Below are 18,968 nucleotides of genomic sequence, written 5' to 3' on the forward strand. Positions count from 1 at the left end.
AGCAGTTACTGGATATTTTACAGTAGTCACTGGATATTTATAGTTATTACTAAATACATCATAGCAGATACTGATTATTTAATAGCAGTTACTGGATATTTTACAGTAGTCACTGGATATTTATAGTTATTACTAAATACATCATAGCAGATACTGATTATTTAATAGCAGTTACTGGATATTTTACAGTAGTCACTGGATATTTATAGTTATTCCTAAATACTTCATAGCAGATACTGATTATTTAATAGCAGTTACTGGATATTTTACAGTAGTCACTGGATATTTATAGTTATTATTAAATACTTTATAGCAGATACTGATTATAGTATTTACTGAATATTTAAAAAGCAGTAACTTGACATTTATAGTAATTACTGAATATTTTATAGCAGTTACTGGAATTTTAACAGTAGTTACCGGATAGTTCTGTAGTAGTTACTGAGTATTTCTAGCAATTATTAAATATTTATAGCAATTACTGGATATTTATAGTAATTACTGAATATTTTATAGCAGATACTGAATATTTATAGTAGATACTAACTAGTTTATAGCAGTTACTGAATATTCTACAGTAGTTACTGGATTTTACATTAGTTACTGAATGTTTTGTAGATAATGGATGTTTTATTGTAGATACTGAATATTTATTGACGTTACTGAATATGCACAGTAGTTACTGAATATTTGTAGTAATTATTTAATATTTTATTGCAGATACTGAATATTTATAGTAGTTACCTTTTGTAACACATACTAAATAGGTAATCATAAAACTGGGAAATATGCCAAGGGTCCAAGAAATTACTTTATTATACGTTATTGTTACAAGTTTTTATTTCAGTTTATTCTATTAGAACATTTCTATTGATGCAGTTCATCATAAAATATTCACACACACAAGTACAGAGCAGCTGGTGTTTTCGAATAGAAAGAAAGAACTGGGTCTGTATCTGACAGTGATGCCATTACACTGTGGTGTGAACATTTGTACAGTATATTATAGAACAGATGGTACATTTTCACTGCTGGCTGGGGGAACCGGCCACAGAGGGCTCCCTCATGTCCTTCTCCATGGATTCATACAGGGCTTTAGCTGCTGGAGGGGGTGTTTAGCTGGTGGTAGAGAAATGAAATTAGGTTTTGGCTTTTAACACACAGTTTCGCTTCAGACCGTTTCTGACCTTCGGTTAGACTGGGTAATGGTCAGTTTTGAATGAATGATGTCTTGCGTCCATGTCTGGACCGATGCAGAGCCTGTTCTATTAGCATCCAGCATTGTTTCGTGCCTTGGAGCAAAGCTACATTCCAAACGAATTTGATGAAGTGATAATGTCCTAAAATGCAGAGAACAGAGGAGCACTAATTAAAGACTCTGGATGTCCAGCAGAGCCGGAGAGGCGGCTCGCTGCTGCTGCGAAAGTCAGTTAAATAGTATATATTAATCTGCGGATGTGCAGCTGTGCTGTAGAGGTGGCCTGCTGTCCTCACCAGCAGATGAGCTGCCTTTATCACTTCTCTCGTTGATCTTGGCCGTCCTCTGAGTGCCTGTTTGACAGGTTTACTGTTGCTGATATTCTGATATCTGCAGGGTTTACAGCCCTGGAGAAATCACACTGCACCTCACCCACTGTGCCTTCCTGTTCTTACACCCCCCCCCAACTCTCTCTCACTTACTACCTACTGTCTCACTCTCTCTCTCTCTCTCTCTCACTGCCTGTCTCACATCTGTGTGTGTGTGTTTAGGTGTGTAATGGTGCAGAACAGCCGAGGAAGCAGCAGCGCTCGGATCTGAACGGCCCGTTGGAGAACAACAACGTGCCAGAGGTGCATCCGTTAACCTTTGACCTTTGAGCTGTACACTGTTCTCCAAACTACTGCATAATATGATGTACACGACTGACCAGCCGACCAGTCAATCAACTGCTTCACTCACTCACGACTACCCCTTGCACTACCGTAGTGCTGCAGATACAGCACACATATACATACACCGATCAGCCATAACATTAAAACCACCTCCTTGTAGTCCATCTGTTTCTCTGTATCCTTTGTTAGCCTCCTTTCACCCTGTTTGTTCTTCAATGCTCACACAGGACCCCACAGGACTGACCACCACAGAGCAGGTAGGTAGTATTTAGATGGTGGGTCAGCATTCTCAGCACTGACTGCAGTGACACTGACTGACATGGTGGTGGCGAGTGTGTGTGTTGCGCTGGTGGTATGCAGAGATGATGATATGCAGCAGTGCTGCTGGAGTGCTTAAACACTGTGTCTGTCCGCTCTGACTGTCCACTCTGTTAGACCTAGTTGGTCCAGCTTGTAGAAAGAGGGTAAGGTCAGAGGCAGAAGCTCTGTATCTGCTGCTGCACAGCTTGTTTGTGTTGGTCATCCTCTAGTCCTTCATCAGTGCTCATAGGACTCTGCTGCTCACTGGACGCTGCTGCCCACAGGCCTCTGTTGGCTGGATATTTCTGGTTGGTGGACTCTCTCAGTCCAGCAGCGACACTGAGGGCTCACCACCACCATGTCAGTCAGTCAGTATCACTGCAGAGCTGAGAATGCTGACCCACCATCCAAATAGTACCTACCTACTTTGTGGTGGTCAGGCCTGTGAGGTCCTGACCATTGAAGAACAAACGGGGTGAAAGGAGGCTTATATCAGAGAATCCAGGGGAACAGATGGATACAGCCTGGAGTTATAGAACTACAGAGTTGTCCTATATGGTCAGTGGAGCTGATAGAATGGACTGGGAGTGTAGAAACGAGAAAAGAGGTGGTGTTAATGTTATGGCTGATTGGTGTACACACACATATGCACTCACACAACAGTCCATGATGAAAGGAGCAACTGAAATTGGTCAAAAGAATTGGATTAAAATCCTATTCCATGTATTAAAGAGGCACAGCTGTCTAGGCATTATCCCAGTCAACAGAGTATCGCAGGTTTGACCCCCTCTAGGGTCATTGGGGAGGTCTAGCTAATGCGTGGAATTGAACATGACTAAACTGGGGAACGATTTGGGTGATAGTTTTGGAGATTCTGACAGTGGCAGTATTTTTTAACATGGAAATGATATAAGCTTCTGAATCCAGACGGTCAGTCCCTTGGTTTCAGTGTAGTATTCGACATTCCCAGCCTATTATCTCTGCACTGTTTGAGCACTGCCACCTCATTCTCCTCCCTCACTCACACTGTTGATGGAGGAAATGAATCGGCTTCACCTCCGCCTGCTCTGCCTCGGAGACTGACAGCTTTGTATTTACATGGAGAAAGAAGCGCTCAGCCTTGACCTGCCTGCTGCTTCTCTGCCTCTCTACACAGACAGCTCTCCTACACACACACACACACGCACACACACACACATTTATATACAACCACAGAGTAAGAGGCTGTTCTCGTTACACTCTTTATGTAGCGCAAGTTTGCACAGTCCTTAAAAGAGCCATCTCCTACATACAACAGTAGACAATTCTTAAAGTTCATCTGCATACACTAGACAAAATTATTGGGACATCTACACATTACATCTACAGTAGCTGTTATAACATGCCGTTCAGAACCCATAGGCATTATGGGTCCCCCTTTGCACTAAGCTCTACCAGCAGCAGCAGGTCTGGAGCTCTGCTGCAGTTATTGAGTCAGTTGGAGGCTTTTCTGCACTCTGCTCTGAGCTCAGCACTCGGCCCTGACCCCGCTCTGTAACTTTACGTGGTCTGACAGACACTCTGTGGCTGAGCTGCTCTCTGCGAGCTGTTCCTCCTAAACTCTTCCACTGTTCAATAATAACACCACTCACAGCTGATGGAGGAAGATCTAGGAGGGAAGGTCTAAATTTCACCAGCTAACTTGTTGTTGGTGCAGCGGTGTCTCCTATTACATACAGAACCACGCTGGAGCTCAGTGAGCTCTTTAGAACCTCCCGTTCTTTCATTAATGTGTGTAAGAAAGGCAGACTGCAGGACTTGGGGCTTGATTTTATACATCTGTGGCTGAATGGGACTGAATCAGACATCTGAATTCAATGATTAAGAGCAGTGTCCCAATACTTTTGTCCATATAGTGTAAATAAGCATCCAAGGCAGCTTCTTGGGGTGAGCTTAAACAAGCCTACAGCAACTCATTGTTGTCTACACCTGGTCATTTCTCCTCAGTAAACGATGTGTAAACAACAGCTAGAAGTTGCTTCGCTAATTCTGGGGAGTTTGGGATGATGAGGTGGGGTGATGCTCATCATCCAACATCCTGACTTCACTTAAGCTACTGAAAATGAATGCTATCAAATCCTCACAGCAATGCTTCTCCAAAATCTAGTGGAAAGTCTTCTTCCTTGGACAGTAGAGACAGTTACTTCAACAAAAGCGGGATCAGCTCTTTTTAATAGCCTTTATTTGCAAAGAAACAATGAACGAGCAGGTGTCCAAATACTTTTGTCCATATATATGTATATGTATATATTCTTTTTTTTTTTTAAGCAGGCTGTGAATGTGCCTTTATGTGTCTCAGTCCAGACCGAAACCAGTCCTCATAAAGACTCACTTAATGTAAAAGGGAGGGGCTAAACTGATATGTGCAATATGCAGATGTATGTAAATGTGCTGTTTTGTGGGACATCACGCCGCGTCATTTGAAAACAGGCCGTTTAGGTGGCTTACTGTCTGCAAATGGACTAAACTGGATGTGAAATGGTATTTTTTGAAATGTTAACCCTGTTTACACGTAGCTGACGGTTCGTTTTCTCTGCTGTGGGCCCTTTACATGAGATTTTCCAGCTGAGGTGTTTTTTTAAGTTGGTGAAAGGACTGGAATATGAAGGTGACTCGTAACTATTTCCTGTGATGTTTTAATTTCGGCTAATGCAGGGCTTGATGGAGGAGCAGGAATTGTTAAAACGCAGTTGTCTTGCTTGCTAATTGCACTGTGAGCAGTGAGCGTTTCATTTGTATTCAGATGCATTCAAATGAAGTCCGCGAGTTTGGCTGCTGAGTGCCAAGAACAATGGCTCAATTAGAGCAGCTGGAAATCTCCTTTGATTTGAGAGGGTTTGTCTTTTGAAGGTCGTTCCGGCAAGCGCTGCTCTCGTGTCTTCTTCCGAGGAGCGTTTGGCAGAAGTAGCGGAAAGCATTTAAGTAGTTATCATTAAACTAATTATTCATTAAGCCTGGAAACAGGCAGCGTTTTTCTGAGGTCCTTTATTTGTTCCAGACTGCAGGACAGCTTCCCCAACAGCAGAACTCGCTTATTCTTATTTACTCTCTATAAATAACCAGTTACCCTGACTGACCCTCTGCTGTGAGCTCTAACATGACTATTATACAACCATGGTACTTAGAAAGACGACTGACCTGTAAGCCCCTATGCTTCACCCTCCCCTCCATAATGTGACAAAGGCCAAAAAAGACACTATTGATTGATCATTTAGTGCATAATAAACACTGCCATAACATTAATACCACCTGTCTAAGACTGAGTTGGTCCCCCTTGTGCCACCACAACAGATCTGAGCATTCGAGGCATGGACTCCACCAAGATTAAGATAAGCAGCAGAAGTCCTGCTGTTATGTGGTGGGCTCTCCATGAGCACCAATGGGTCTTAAATGCCCATGAGCCTGTCCCCAGTTCCCTACTTTTGGTAGGTGCTGACCACTGCATACAAGGAACACCTGGTACACAAGACCTGTTTGATGTTTTGGAGATGCTCTGATCAATCACACTTCATTTTGCAGTGGTTGTAATGTTATGGCTGACAACAGTGGTTGTGTATTACACTGCATGTGCTAGGTACAGATATTGATATTTGATATTGATATTTGGATATTGAGTTTTACATTTTGAGTGGTGGAAAGATGGGTAGTCTCCCATTCCAATTAATTTTCCCCCAAGAAAATGAATCTATCATATATTATTTAATTCAATATACATATAATTCAATAATATGACATTATCACCAAAAAGAATCATACACTTGACTCAAATGTGGGGGATAAGCAGAGGATTTATTCTTTTATCTATACAATTAATTCATGTATTTTATATAAAGTTTATCAAGTAATTTTTCCTTTTCTCCAAATTTGGTCCTGCCCATTAATCCCACCCTAGCACTAACAGCGCTCCCGACGCAAGGAGGGTAAGGACTTTACAGACGTCTCCTCAGATACATGCAGAACCAGCCACTGCCTCTTCTCAAACTGCAGATGCAGCATCACCGGGCAGCTGGTGCTGGCCAACATCACTTTAAGAGTGATGAGGGAAGAGAGAGAGCGCCTCATAGAGAGAGCACTGACAGTCGTGCTCACTCAGACTCCAGCTGCTGATGGCAAAGCGGCATGGCTCTGGATTCGAAATCTCGCAACCCCCTCCCGGGCCATAGTGGGAGAGCATCATTTGACCTACTCTGAGCCCCATGATCATCTTCATTTTAGGATGTTTAGATGGGTTCAAGAAACCTACAACTCATTTTTGCTCATCCTGATGGTTAGATTGTCTCTCAGTTTAGTCCTGGAGTTTCTTTTGTGGTTTATATTTGGCAGTGTAATGCAGCGTGACCGAGTGTGTGAGCATTTTTAGGTCACTTTGCAGGGATCAGCACAGCCCTGGAAAGTTCCAGTGTGTTTACTGAGTAGCAGCGTGCTTCTCCTATTGGCCTTCATTTAATTAGCCTGACTGAAGCAGCTTTGGGGCCTTTCCTCTTCGACTGCCATTAATGGGCACCTATACTCTTTTAATGCTGACCTTCCTGTCCGGATGCCTGTGTTTTAAAGTGATGGCCATTACTTAGTCTGCTGCTGGACCTCTGGCTTTGAGACCTCACCACTACCCTGGATAGAGCACAGCCTGAATAATTGACATGACCTTGAGTGTAGTCTGACTGACCTGCAGTTCCCGTTTTTTTGTTCCTGGTGGAGCTGCACAGTGTGACATGTGTCAGACATAATTATGATATTGTGAGTGGACTAACTGATTTTGATGAGTCAGAATCTATGGTTTTGATGAGTCAAGGTAAGGGATGATTTAAAGTGATGTTTAGATGTTAGATACATATTTCTCAAGATTCACCCTGAAGACAGTTTACCAGACTGTGAGCTGCACACAAAGAGAACCACAACAGCTATACACATCAATTTGCTCAGAGCGGTGGGAGCTATTGCTGAGACACCTGGAGAGCAGAGAGGGGTTTTTAAGGGCCTTGCAACATGACTGGGATTTGAACCAGTCATGGTTCATAGTGGAGACTGAATAATTGATAATAGTTTTTATATAATTCATAGTGGAGACTGAATAATTGATAATAGTTTTTATATAATTCATAGTGGAGACTGAATAATTGATAATATTTTCTATATAATTCATAGTGGAGACTGAATAATTGATAATAGTTTTTATATAATTCATAGTGGAGACTGAATAATTGATAATATTTTCTATATAATTCATAGTGGAGACTGAATAATTGATAATAGTTTTTATATAATTCATAGTGGAGACTAAATCATTTATAATATTATTTTATATATTTAATAGTGGAGACTGAATAATTTATAATATTATTTTATATAATTCATAGTGGAGACTGAATAATTTATAATATTATTTTATATAATTCATAGTGGAGACTGAATAATTTATAATAATATTTTATATAATTCATAGTGGAGACTGAATAATTGATAATAGTTTTTATATAATTCATAGTGGAGACTGAATAATTGATAATATTTTCTATATAATTCATAGTGGAGACTGAATAATTGATAATAGTTTTTATATAATTCATAGTGGAGACTGAATCATTTATAATATTATTTTATATATTTAATAGTGGAGACTGAATAATTTATAATAGTTTTTATATCATTTATAGTGGAGACTGAATAATTTATAATATTATTTTATATAATTCATAGTGGAGACTGAATAATTTATAATAATATTTTATATATTTAATAGTGGAGACTGAATAATTTATAATATTATTTTATATAATTCATAGTGGAGACTGAATAATTTATAATATTATTTTATATAATTCATAGTGGAGACTGAATAATTGATAATAGTTTTTATATAATTCATAGTGGAGACTGAATAATTGATAATATTTTCTATATAATTCATAGTGGAGACTGAATAATTGATAATAGTTTTTATATAATTCATAGTGGAGACTGAATAATTGATAATATTTTCTATATAATTCATAGTGGAGACTGAATAATTGATAATATTTTCTATATAATTCATAGTGGAGACTGAATAATTGATAATAGTTTTTATATAATTCATAGTGGAGACTGAATAATTTATAATATTATTTTATATAATTCATAGTGGAGACTGAATAATTGATAATAGTTTTTATATAATTCATAGTGGAGACTGAATAATTGATAATATTTTCTATATAATTCATAGTGGAGACTGAATAATTGATAATAGTTTTTATATAATTCATAGTGAAGACTGAATAATTGATAATATTTTCTATATAATTCATAGTGGAGACTGAATAATTGATAATATTTTCTATATAATTCATAGTGGAGACTGAATAATTGATAATATTTTCTATATAATTCATAGTGGAGACTGAATAATTGATAATAGTTTTTATATAATTCATAGTGGAGACTGAATCATTTATAATATTATTTTATATATTTAATAGTGGAGACTGAATAATTTATAATAGTTTTTATATCATTTATAGTGGAGACTGAATAATTTATAATATTATTTTATATAATTCATAGTGGAGACTGAATAATTTATAATAATATTTTATATATTTAATAGTGGAGACTGAATAATTTATAATATTATTTTATATAATTCATAGTGGAGACTGAATAATTTATAATATTATTTTATATAATTCATAGTGGAGACTGAATAATTGATAATAGTTTTTATATAATTCATAGTGGAGACTGAATAATTGATAATATTTTCTATATAATTCATAGTGGAGACTGAATAATTGATAATAGTTTTTATATAATTCATAGTGGAGACTGAATAATTGATAATATTTTCTATATAATTCATAGTGGAGACTGAATAATTGATAATAGTTTTTATATAATTCATAGTGGAGACTGAATAATTTATAATATTATTTTATATAATTCATAGTGGAGACTGAATAATTGATAATAGTTTTTATATAATTCATAGTGGAGACTGAATAATTGATAATATTTTCTATATAATTCATAGTGGAGACTGAATAATTGATAATAGTTTTTATATAATTCATAGTGGAGACTGAATAATTGATAATATTTTCTATATAATTCATAGTGGAGACTGAATAATTGATAATATTTTCTATATAATTCATAGTGGAGACTGAATAATTGATAATAGTTTTTATATAATTCATAGTGGAGACTGAATCATTTATAATATTATTTTATATATTTAATAGTGGAGACTGAATAATTTATAATATTATTTTATATCATTTATAGTGGAGACTGAATAATTTATAATAATATTTTATATAATTCATAGTGGAGACTGAATAATTTATAATAATATTTTATATAATTCGTAGTGGAGACTGAATAATTTATAATAATATTTTATATATTTAATAGTGGAGACTGAATAATTTATAATAATATTTTATATAATTCATAGTGGAGACTGAATAATTTATAATAATATTTTATATATTTAATAGTGGATTCCGAATAATTCAAGGATTTGAACCAGCGATCCTCTGATCATGGTGACAGCACCAGTCCGCTGGACCACCCAGGGCTTGTCTGGTTTAAACAACCTAGAACTGTATTAATTAATTGTGTTGCATTTATTTACCAGGCATTTTAGTGACTGTCACAACTAGGCCCTCAGCCCTTACAGTTATATGGGGCCTAAGGGGGAAGTTGTAACTGTCAGGCTCATGTTGAGTGATCAGTGTTGAACTGAGCAGAGTGTGTCTGATCGTGCCCCACTATTTGTAGTCCAACAAATGTAACTCATTTATATCCAGTTATTGCAGACCCAGTCCTGAACCGTGTGATCTTATTGACGCACTGATGTGTTGTTATATGTTGCAGTATATCTCACTGTTGGTGTTTGGCCATATTGTGCAGCTCTAAGGATTTTTCATTGTTGTTTCAATTTGTGAGAAACTAGACAAGCTTATTATTTAAAGAGACGCCTCGTCTGTTCTGAATCCAATATTTCTTCTTGCTTCCCCAGTCGTCAAAGAAGACAGCCTCGTTCCCCAGCTTTGTGGACGGTAAGTAGACACTTTGTATCTCTCTGTTATCGGCCTCTAAAAGTCTGCGCAGATGTTTTCATCTCGAGTCAGAAGAGAGAAAACGAGCAGAAGGAACCCGACACATCCAAACTCATATCCAGAGTAAGAAGATCACAGAGCTGCAGAGGAAGAAGCAGGCCGGGGTTCTCCCTCTCTCTCTCTCTCTACCTCTCTCTCTCTCTCTCTCTCTCTCTCTCTCTCTTCCTCTTTCTCTCTCTCTCTCTCTCTCTCTCTCTCTCTGCTTTGGGCTTTTATATCGTCTCTATGTTCTTCAGTAGGGCGCACATGAAGAAGCTCAGGCCCGTTTCACAGCAGATGTGCTTTTTAGGTTTAGACTATTCTGTTTATCACTTTTGCTAAATCACCAACATCAGCATTACACAGTTACCCAGTACAGCCCAGACCTTCCTCCATGCCCTCGAGCCCAAGACACAGCTAAACCTCTCCATTCTGTTTAAAGCAAAATCTGAAACATTGATTTTAGACGCTGGCTAATGGATACTGAATAATTTATAATATTTTCAATATAATTCATAGTGGAGACTGAATAATTTAGTAATATTGATATAATATATATATATATATATATATATATATATATATATATATATATATATAGTTCTTAGTGGAGACTGAATAATTTATAATAGTTTTTATAGAATTCACAGTGGAGACTGAATAATGTATAATAATGTTTATATAAATTATAGTGAAGACTGAATAGTTGATAATATTTTCTATATAATTCATAGTGGAGACTGCATAATCTATAATAGTTTTATATCATTCTAAGTGGATTCTGAATAATTCAGAATAGTGTATATGTAATTCATAATTGATACTGAATCATTCATAGTGGATCCTGAATAATTTATAATAGTTTCTAAATAATTAACAGTGGGTTCTGTAATATTCAGAATAGTGTAATAATAATGTAATTTATAGTGGATACTGAATAGCTGTCTTTTTTCATGACCTCTACTCCAAGACCTCTTCAGTTTAAAGCAAAAATTGTAGTGGATCCTGAATAATTTATAATAGTTTCTACATAATTAATAGTGGAGACTGAATCATTTATAATAGTTTCTATATAATGCATAGTGAATATTGAATAGTTCATAATGGATCCTGAGTAATTTATAATAGTTTCTATATAATTCATAGTGAATACTGAATCATTAATAGTGAATATTGAATCATTCATAGTGAATACTGAATCATTAATAGTGAATATTGAATCATTCATAGTGAAGACTGAATAACTGTCTTTTTTTCATGCCCTCTACTCCAAGACATCTATGCCTCTCTCTTTCGTTTAAAGCAAAAACAGAATAATTCAATGTAGACACTGACTAATTCATGGTGGATCCTGAATAATTTATAATATTTTCTATATTATTCATACTGGATTCTGAACAACTCTACCATGCCCTCTACCCCAAGACACATCTATACCTCTCTCTTCTGTTTAAGGAAAAAAATAATAAAAACACACAAGCATGAATATAAATAAATCATTAAATTAAATACCCAACCATGTAAAAATGGAGGAACCCTAATTAAATAAAAATATTAATACATTTTTGCATCAGATACACTTTAAATATTCCAAAATAATTTTCAGCTGAAATACATAAATAGAAAAAGATATCAGAAATCAGATATTATATTGTATAGAAATATATGAAGTGTCTCTCCAATCAGATATCTGCAAACCCTTAAAGTGTGTTATAAAAGGTAACCAAGTGTCAAAATGTATCTTTTACACAGTGATCTTTATCCAGTGATTCAGCTGAATATAAGTCATTACTTTATGAATCTGTCTGGTGTGTGTAGAGAGGCTGTCCCTTTCCAATAGAGGAGAATTAGGCGACTTTCTAATGGGGGAAGAAGGCCTGGAGATGAACAGTCAGGTTGTGTACCAGATAAGGCAAGAAGAGGATGTGGATCAGTCTGAACATCATTAGTCTTGGTTTATAGTTTCTATTTGTTCATTTATTTGTAAATAAACAGAAGAATTTCGGCAGAACCGGCCAATAGCGTGCGGTTATTAGTCAAACTACAGTGTTACTGTAATACTGCAATATGGACACGCCCTAAAAGGTGTCCTCAGGTTTGACCAAATCCTCACAGAACAGCCGATTAGCTTCTTTAGACTTGTATCTCAAGGCCTCAAGGTCCTTTCGGAGCCCGAGCCTCGGGGGGGAGCTGATGGGAAGGTAATGCCTCATATTCCGGCCGAACAGCACGGTACAGCTGTGGTCTCTAACACAGCTGTTTGCTGACGCCTGCCTGTGTCCCTTGGTGGGCATCATGGAGTCCACATCTCCATATCACACACTCCGATTAATCCCAGAGTGCCTCTGTTGCACCCACGGCCACATAAACTCCCCATTACCCCAGTGCGTCTGGCAGAGCCTCACTCGCGCCCTGGTTACTGGATGTTTCCTGGTGTTTGCTGAAGTGTTTCGGTGAACTTTCTGGGAATAGACTTAATGAAAGCATTTAGGTCGTCTTTGAATAGCTGGGTTTACTTCTGTGTGGGTCGCTCCTCCACACACACACACACACACACACACACACACACACACTCCAAAAAATACCTGATGACTGCTGCTGAGAATCTGATGACACTCAGAAAGACACAGCACATCTAAACAAAGGCAGACTCTTCACAAAGTTGCTAAAGAGGGTCATCACATCGTCCTGCAGCAGTGGTCAGACTGCGTCCTGCTCCTTTAACCCTTTAAAGCATCAATTCAGCACTTCAGTTCCACACCCTCAAATAATTCATAGCGGATCCTGAATAATTTGTTATAGTTAGTGATTCATTCATAATAGGTACTGAATAATTCATAGAAGACACTGGGTAATTCATAGTGGATATTGAATAATTCATAGTGGATATTGAATAATTCATAGTGGATATTGAATAATTCATAGTGGATATTAAATAACTGCTAGTACTTAATGGAAAATTCATAGTGGATATTAAATAACTGCTAGTACTTAATGGAAAATTCATAGTGGATACTTAATAAGAATTGTACTGTAGTTACAGAATAATTCGTAGTAGACACTGGGTAATACATAGTGGATCCTGGATAATTAATCATAGTTTCTGTAGAACTCATAGTGGTTACTGAATAATTCATAATGGATCCTGAATAATTCGGAATAGTTTTTATAATTCATAGTGGATACTGAAAGATTTGTAGTGGTTACTGAACAATTAATTGTACTGTAGTTACTGAATAATTCATAGTGGACACTGGGTAATTCATAGTGGATGAATAATTAATTGTACTTACTGAATAATTCATAGTGGATATTAAATAACTGCTAGTACTTATTGAATAATTCATAGTGGATATTAAAAAAATGCTAGTACTTACTAAATTATTCATAGTGGATATAAAAAACTGCGAGTACTTATTAAATAATTCATAGTGGATACTTGATAAGAATTGTACTGTAGTTACAGAATTGGGTAATTCATAGTGGATCCTGAATAATTCATAATAGTTTCTCAATGATTAATAGTGGATGCTGAATAATCAATTATAGTGGATCCTGAATCATTCATAGTATTTATTGAATATTAGCTCTTAAAATTAAAGGTAAAGTAAAAAAGTAAAACTAGACTAATATAGAATTGGTGTAACATCAGTCACGTCAGGTCAGTCTGGTTGTTCTTTATATTCTTTATGTCTCTGTCTCTCTTTCAGTGCCTGGTCCCTGTGAGCCTGAAGACCTTATTGATGGGATCATTTTCGCTGCTAACTATCTGGGTTCCACCCAACTGCTGTCGGAGAGGAACCCGTCCAAAAACATCCGCATGATGCAGGCGCAGGAGGCAGTGAGCCGAGTCAAGGTACAAAACCACAGTTTGTTATATTGTGTTATAGCTATAGAAAGGGGGAGGGGGGGACCCTCACTGGCAGCAGCTACAAGATGAAGACAAAGACGAAGACGACTACGTTCACCATTAGTTTTGGACACTGATAGAATTTGGCCTCTGGCTTAAACCCGTCATGTTTGAGAAGTAGAACTGCCTGCATATCCGACTGCTTCTTCTTTCACTCTTTCTTTTTCCCTCTGGCCGCTGATTTGGACAGTTATATGGGAGAATCGCCCTCCCTTAACTTTTATGACTAGAATTTAAATACTGTCCCTGTTTGGAATTGCTTATAGGATCACTGTGTAATTCTTTAATTCCAGACTGTATCCATCTGTTTCTCTGCACACTTTGTTAGCCTCCTTTTCTTCAATGCTCAGGACCCCACAGGACTGACCACCACAGAGCAGGTAGGTAGTATTTGAATGGTGGGTCAGCATTCTCAGCATTCCCTGACTGCAGTGACACTGACTGACATGGTGGTGCAGAGTGTGTGTGTTAGTAGTGTGTGTTGGGCTGGTGGTACAAGTGGATCTGACACAGCAGTGCTGCTGGAGTGCTTAAACACTGTGTCTGTCCACTCTGACTGTCCACTCCCACCACCCAAATACTAGGAGACATGACGTTTGTTAGACGTCATGTCTCCTAGCTAGAATATCTGCTGCAAAACCTTTTTACTCAACTCTATTCTGTAATACTTGAAGATGTGCTTTGCAATTCCTGTCCTCACCTCTGACAGCAGCCGGAGGTGCAGATACCGATGCAGACGCCGCAATTCCGGTAACCTCATTTACCCACCTTGTTCTAATACCAATGTGATGGTAACTGGGGGACTGTGGAATTGCCAGTCTGCAGTGCAGAAGGCAGATTTCATCTCAGCTTTTGCTTCTGCTCGGTCTCTAAACTTCCTGGCACTGACTGAGACGTGGATCACCCCGGACAACTCTGCAACTCCAGCTGCCTTGTCGTCTGCCTTTGCCTTTTCCCACTCTCCACGAAGGACTGGCAGGGGCGGCGGCACCGGTTTACTTCTCTCTCCTCTGTGGCGCTTCACCCCGCTCTCTTTTTCTAATCTCGACATTTCCTCTTTTGAATACCATGCTGTTACTGTCTCCTCTCCCACTAGACTTCTCATCATTGTTCTCTATCGTCCTCCTGGTCCTTTGGGCAGTTTCATTGATGAACTGGATGTTCTCCTGAGTGGACTCCCTGTTGACGCCCCACTTATTCTACTCGGCGACTTCAACCTTCCATCAGAGAAACTCCAGTCTTCATGCCTTCTCCCAATCCTATCCTCTTTTGATCTCGCGTTCAACCAGTCTGCACCAACACACAGAGCAGGGAACACTCTGGACCTGATCTTCAGCAGACCTGTCCCTGCTCTGGATGTGGCAGTGACTCCTTTGGACTTCTCTGATCACCACTTTCTCTCCTTCTCACTCCCCCTCTCTGCTCCTTCAACTACCACTTCTGCAAGTTCTTCCACTCTTCACCGCAATCTTCACTCTGTTTCCCCCTCAGCTCTTGCCTCTACTGTCCTGACCACTCTTCCCCATCTTGAATCTTTCTCCTCTCTCCCACTTGAAACTGCTACAGACACTCTCCTCTCTTCTATCTCCACCTCTGTCGACCTTCTCTGCCCTTTCTCCCCTAGGTCAGCAAATTCTTCTCCACCTTCCCCGTGGCTGTCAGATGTTCTCCGCAACAACCGTAGAGAGCTAAGACTGGCTGAAAGGAAGTGGCGGAAGTCACAACACGACTCCGACCTCCACTCCTATCAGTCTCTTCTCTCCAGGTTTAGAACGGAAGTTGCTGCCGCCAAAGCATCTTACTACAGGGGGAAATTGGAATCCTCTGCATCTGACCCACGCAAACTATTCACCATCTTCTCCTCTCTCCTCAACCCTCCTACTCCCCCACCTCCCACTACCCTGTCTGCAGATGATTTTGTCTCCTTCTTTGAAGAAAAGGTTGACAAGATCCGCCGATCCTTCCCCCCTGCCTCTACCCCCCTCTCTAGACACTGCCCTCCTCCTCCCTCTTCTCTGACTTGCTTCTCTCCTCTTTCCACAGATGACCTCCTACATCTTCTCACCTCCAATAATCCTACCACCTGTCCACTAGACCCTATTCCATCCCCTCTGTTCCAAACCATCGCTCCAAACCTCCTCCCCTTCATCTCCTCTATCATAAACAGCTCTTTGTCATCAGGTCAGGTACCATCGGCCTTCAAGTCTGCCAGAGTCGTGCCCATCCTAAAGAAACCAACTCTAGACAGCTTGGACATCGGCAACTACAGACCTATCTCTCTTCTCTCTTTCCTCTCAAAGATTCTCGAACGTTCCGTCTACAACCAACTGTCTCTCTTTCTCACTCTGAACAATCTTCAGGACCCCCACCAGTCTGGCTTCAAAGCTGCACACTCTACTGAAACTGCTCTCATTGCAGTTACAGAGAAGCTCCATGCAGCTAAAGCTGCCAGACTGTCCTCGGTTCTGATCCTTCTTGACCTCTCCGCAGCTTTTGACACAGTGGACCACAAGATCCTCCTGTCTATCCTTGCCGGTCTTGGAATTACCGGCTCTGCATGGCAATGGTTCGCATCATACCTGCAGGGACGCTCATACCAGGTAACGTGGCAGGGCGACACGTCCGCTCCTTGTAGTCTCTCCACTGGCGTTCCACAAGGCTCAGTTCTTGGTCCTCTTCTTTTCTCACTGTACACTCACTCTCTTGGTAAAGTGATATCCTCCCATGGATTCTCTTACCACTGTTACGCCGACGACACTCAACTCATGCTCTCTTTCCCACCGTCTGACACACAGGTCTCCACCCGTATCTCAGCATGCCTCGCCGACGTCTCGTCTTGGATGGCGGCTCACCACCTCAAACTCAACCCCAGCAAGACGGAGCTGCTGTACATCCCGGGAACTGCTGGACCAAGAAACGATCTTGCCATCACCTTCGAGAACTCACTGGTCACTCCCTCTACTGAAGCCCGCAGCCTTGGTGTAGTGATGGATGATCAGTTATCGTTCTCAAGTCATGTTGCAAACGTAACTCGGTCCTGCAGATTTCTTCTGTACAACATCCGGAGAATTCGACCCTTCCTCTCTAGAGAGGCCACCCAGGTGCTTGTTCAGTCTCTCGTCACTTCCAGACTTGACTACTGCAACTCTCTTCTGGCTGGTCTCCCTCTGCGCGCCATCAGGCCCCTGCAACTCATCCAGAATGCAGCGGCACGGGTCGTCTTCAATGTCCCTAAATTCAGCCATGTCACTCCACTGCTGCGTTCTCTCCACTGGCTTCCTGTAGCTGCCCGCATCAGATTTAAAACCCTGACGCTGGCCTACAAAGCCAAGAACGGACCAGCCCCTCCGTATCTAATGGCAATGGTCAAAAGCCGATCCGCACCAAGAGCCCTTCGAGCTTCAAGTACGGCTCGGCTCGACCCACCGTCCCTCAAAATCCGCGGAAGACAAGCGTCCAGGCTTTTTTCTGTCCTGGCACCAAAGTGGTGGAACGAGCTGCCCCTGGATGTCCGAACGGCCGAGTCGCTCGCTGTCTTCAAACGCAGACTGAAGACCCACCTCTTCAGAGAGTACTTGGACGAATAGTTCTATGGTCGCCTTATTGTATTGTGTTTAGTAATGTCTAAGCTTGGAGGTATCTTTTGTATTAGTCTATTCTAACTAGCTGAGGTTTTCTTGGGTAAATAGCAAAGCACTTTGTAAGTCGCTCTGGATAAGAGCGTCTGCTAAATGCCGTAAATGTAAATGTAAATGTAATGTAAATACTACCTACCTGCTCTGTGGTGGTCAGTCCTGTTGGGTCCTGAGCATTGAAGAACAGACAGGGTGAAAGGAGGCTGATAACAGAGCCTGCAGAGAAACAGATGGATACAGTCCAGAGTTCCTATATGGGACGTGAAGCTGATAGAATGGACTGGTGGTGTTATTGTTATGGCTGATTAGTGGCAGTGTAATCGCAATGGTGTTGGTGGTTTCACATGGTGATTTCTCCAGTGGGGTTCTTGGCTTTAAACAAGTCTCAGGCCATGAACTGAAAGCATATTGGGATCATTTACTGACCCAAGTGGATTCCCTAATCGTCCTCAACGAAGCTCAGAGGGGGCCTCGGCTTATCGGCTCTGTTCGCAGGGCTTCGTTAGCTCTGTTGGACGCGAGCGAAAGCTGGAACTCTTGCTTTAAACCCCTGCCTCTAAACCCTGTCACCGTGCAAGCTCTCAACCTCTTGCTTATCCCCTAAAGACTGCCGTCGTTTGTGTTTGCCCACGGCTCTGACGGCTGGTACAGTGGTTGGGTCCTATTTTTGTTATGAGATGAGATTTGTTTGTTTACACCCCAGGAGATGTTGTCTAATCAGTAGTTATGGGATTAGAGTGTAATCTCCCTCACTCTCTGTGGGCTAGGATGAGAGCTTTTCAGCTGCCATGGTCCGCGCCAACTGCAAGCACGTCTGTGAATGTCTTATAATACCGTGCCGCTGAATCAAAGTGACTAGGTTATTAGTGGGATCTTTCTTCAAAGCTTTTGTGTGTGACATGGAGAAATGTGACGCGGCGCTTGTTATCGAGTCGAGTCGCGCACTTTTAAGGGCAGAGGGAGTCGGTGAGAAACACTTTATTACTCCTATCAGTTTTGCTTGACTGTACAAATATGTGTTGAAGGCTGTTTCTATAATTGGATGTAATCTCTGAACATGCTGCTTGCTCTTTTAATTAAATGGGGGTGGCCAGACTGGCCAGCTCACTCTACAGGGACCCTGATGCTGTT

At 40.0% G+C, this 18,968-nt stretch overlaps 2 protein-coding genes across 6 annotated transcripts in view; both read left to right on the top strand.

Moving 5' to 3' along the window:
• Positions 1–18,968, top strand: part of apba2b (amyloid beta (A4) precursor protein-binding, family A, member 2b) — a 154,251-nt gene that overhangs the window by 97,213 nt on the left and 38,070 nt on the right. For 4 of the 5 annotated variants that reach the window (XM_072670963.1, XM_072670966.1, XM_072670964.1 and 1 more), the window contains 3 exons: positions 1,750–1,830; positions 10,214–10,253; positions 14,003–14,148. In XM_072670963.1, the coding sequence (XP_072527064.1) occupies positions 1,750–1,830; positions 10,214–10,253; positions 14,003–14,148 (267 nt within the window). The remainder of the gene's footprint in view (positions 1–1,749; positions 1,831–10,213; positions 10,254–14,002; positions 14,149–18,968) is intronic. The other variant, XM_072670967.1, reaches the window with a different exon arrangement.
• Positions 14,877–17,887, top strand: LOC140547722 (uncharacterized). The gene is made up of 2 exons (XM_072670857.1): positions 14,877–16,802; positions 16,998–17,887. Exons 1-2 carry the CDS (start codon positions 14,877–14,879, stop codon positions 17,787–17,789), a joined length of 2,718 nt encoding a protein of 905 aa, XP_072526958.1. The 3' UTR covers positions 17,790–17,887.

Source organism: Salminus brasiliensis, chromosome 25 (genome assembly GCF_030463535.1).
Source record: "Salminus brasiliensis chromosome 25, fSalBra1.hap2, whole genome shotgun sequence".
Lineage (NCBI taxonomy): Eukaryota > Metazoa > Chordata > Actinopteri > Characiformes > Bryconidae > Salminus > Salminus brasiliensis.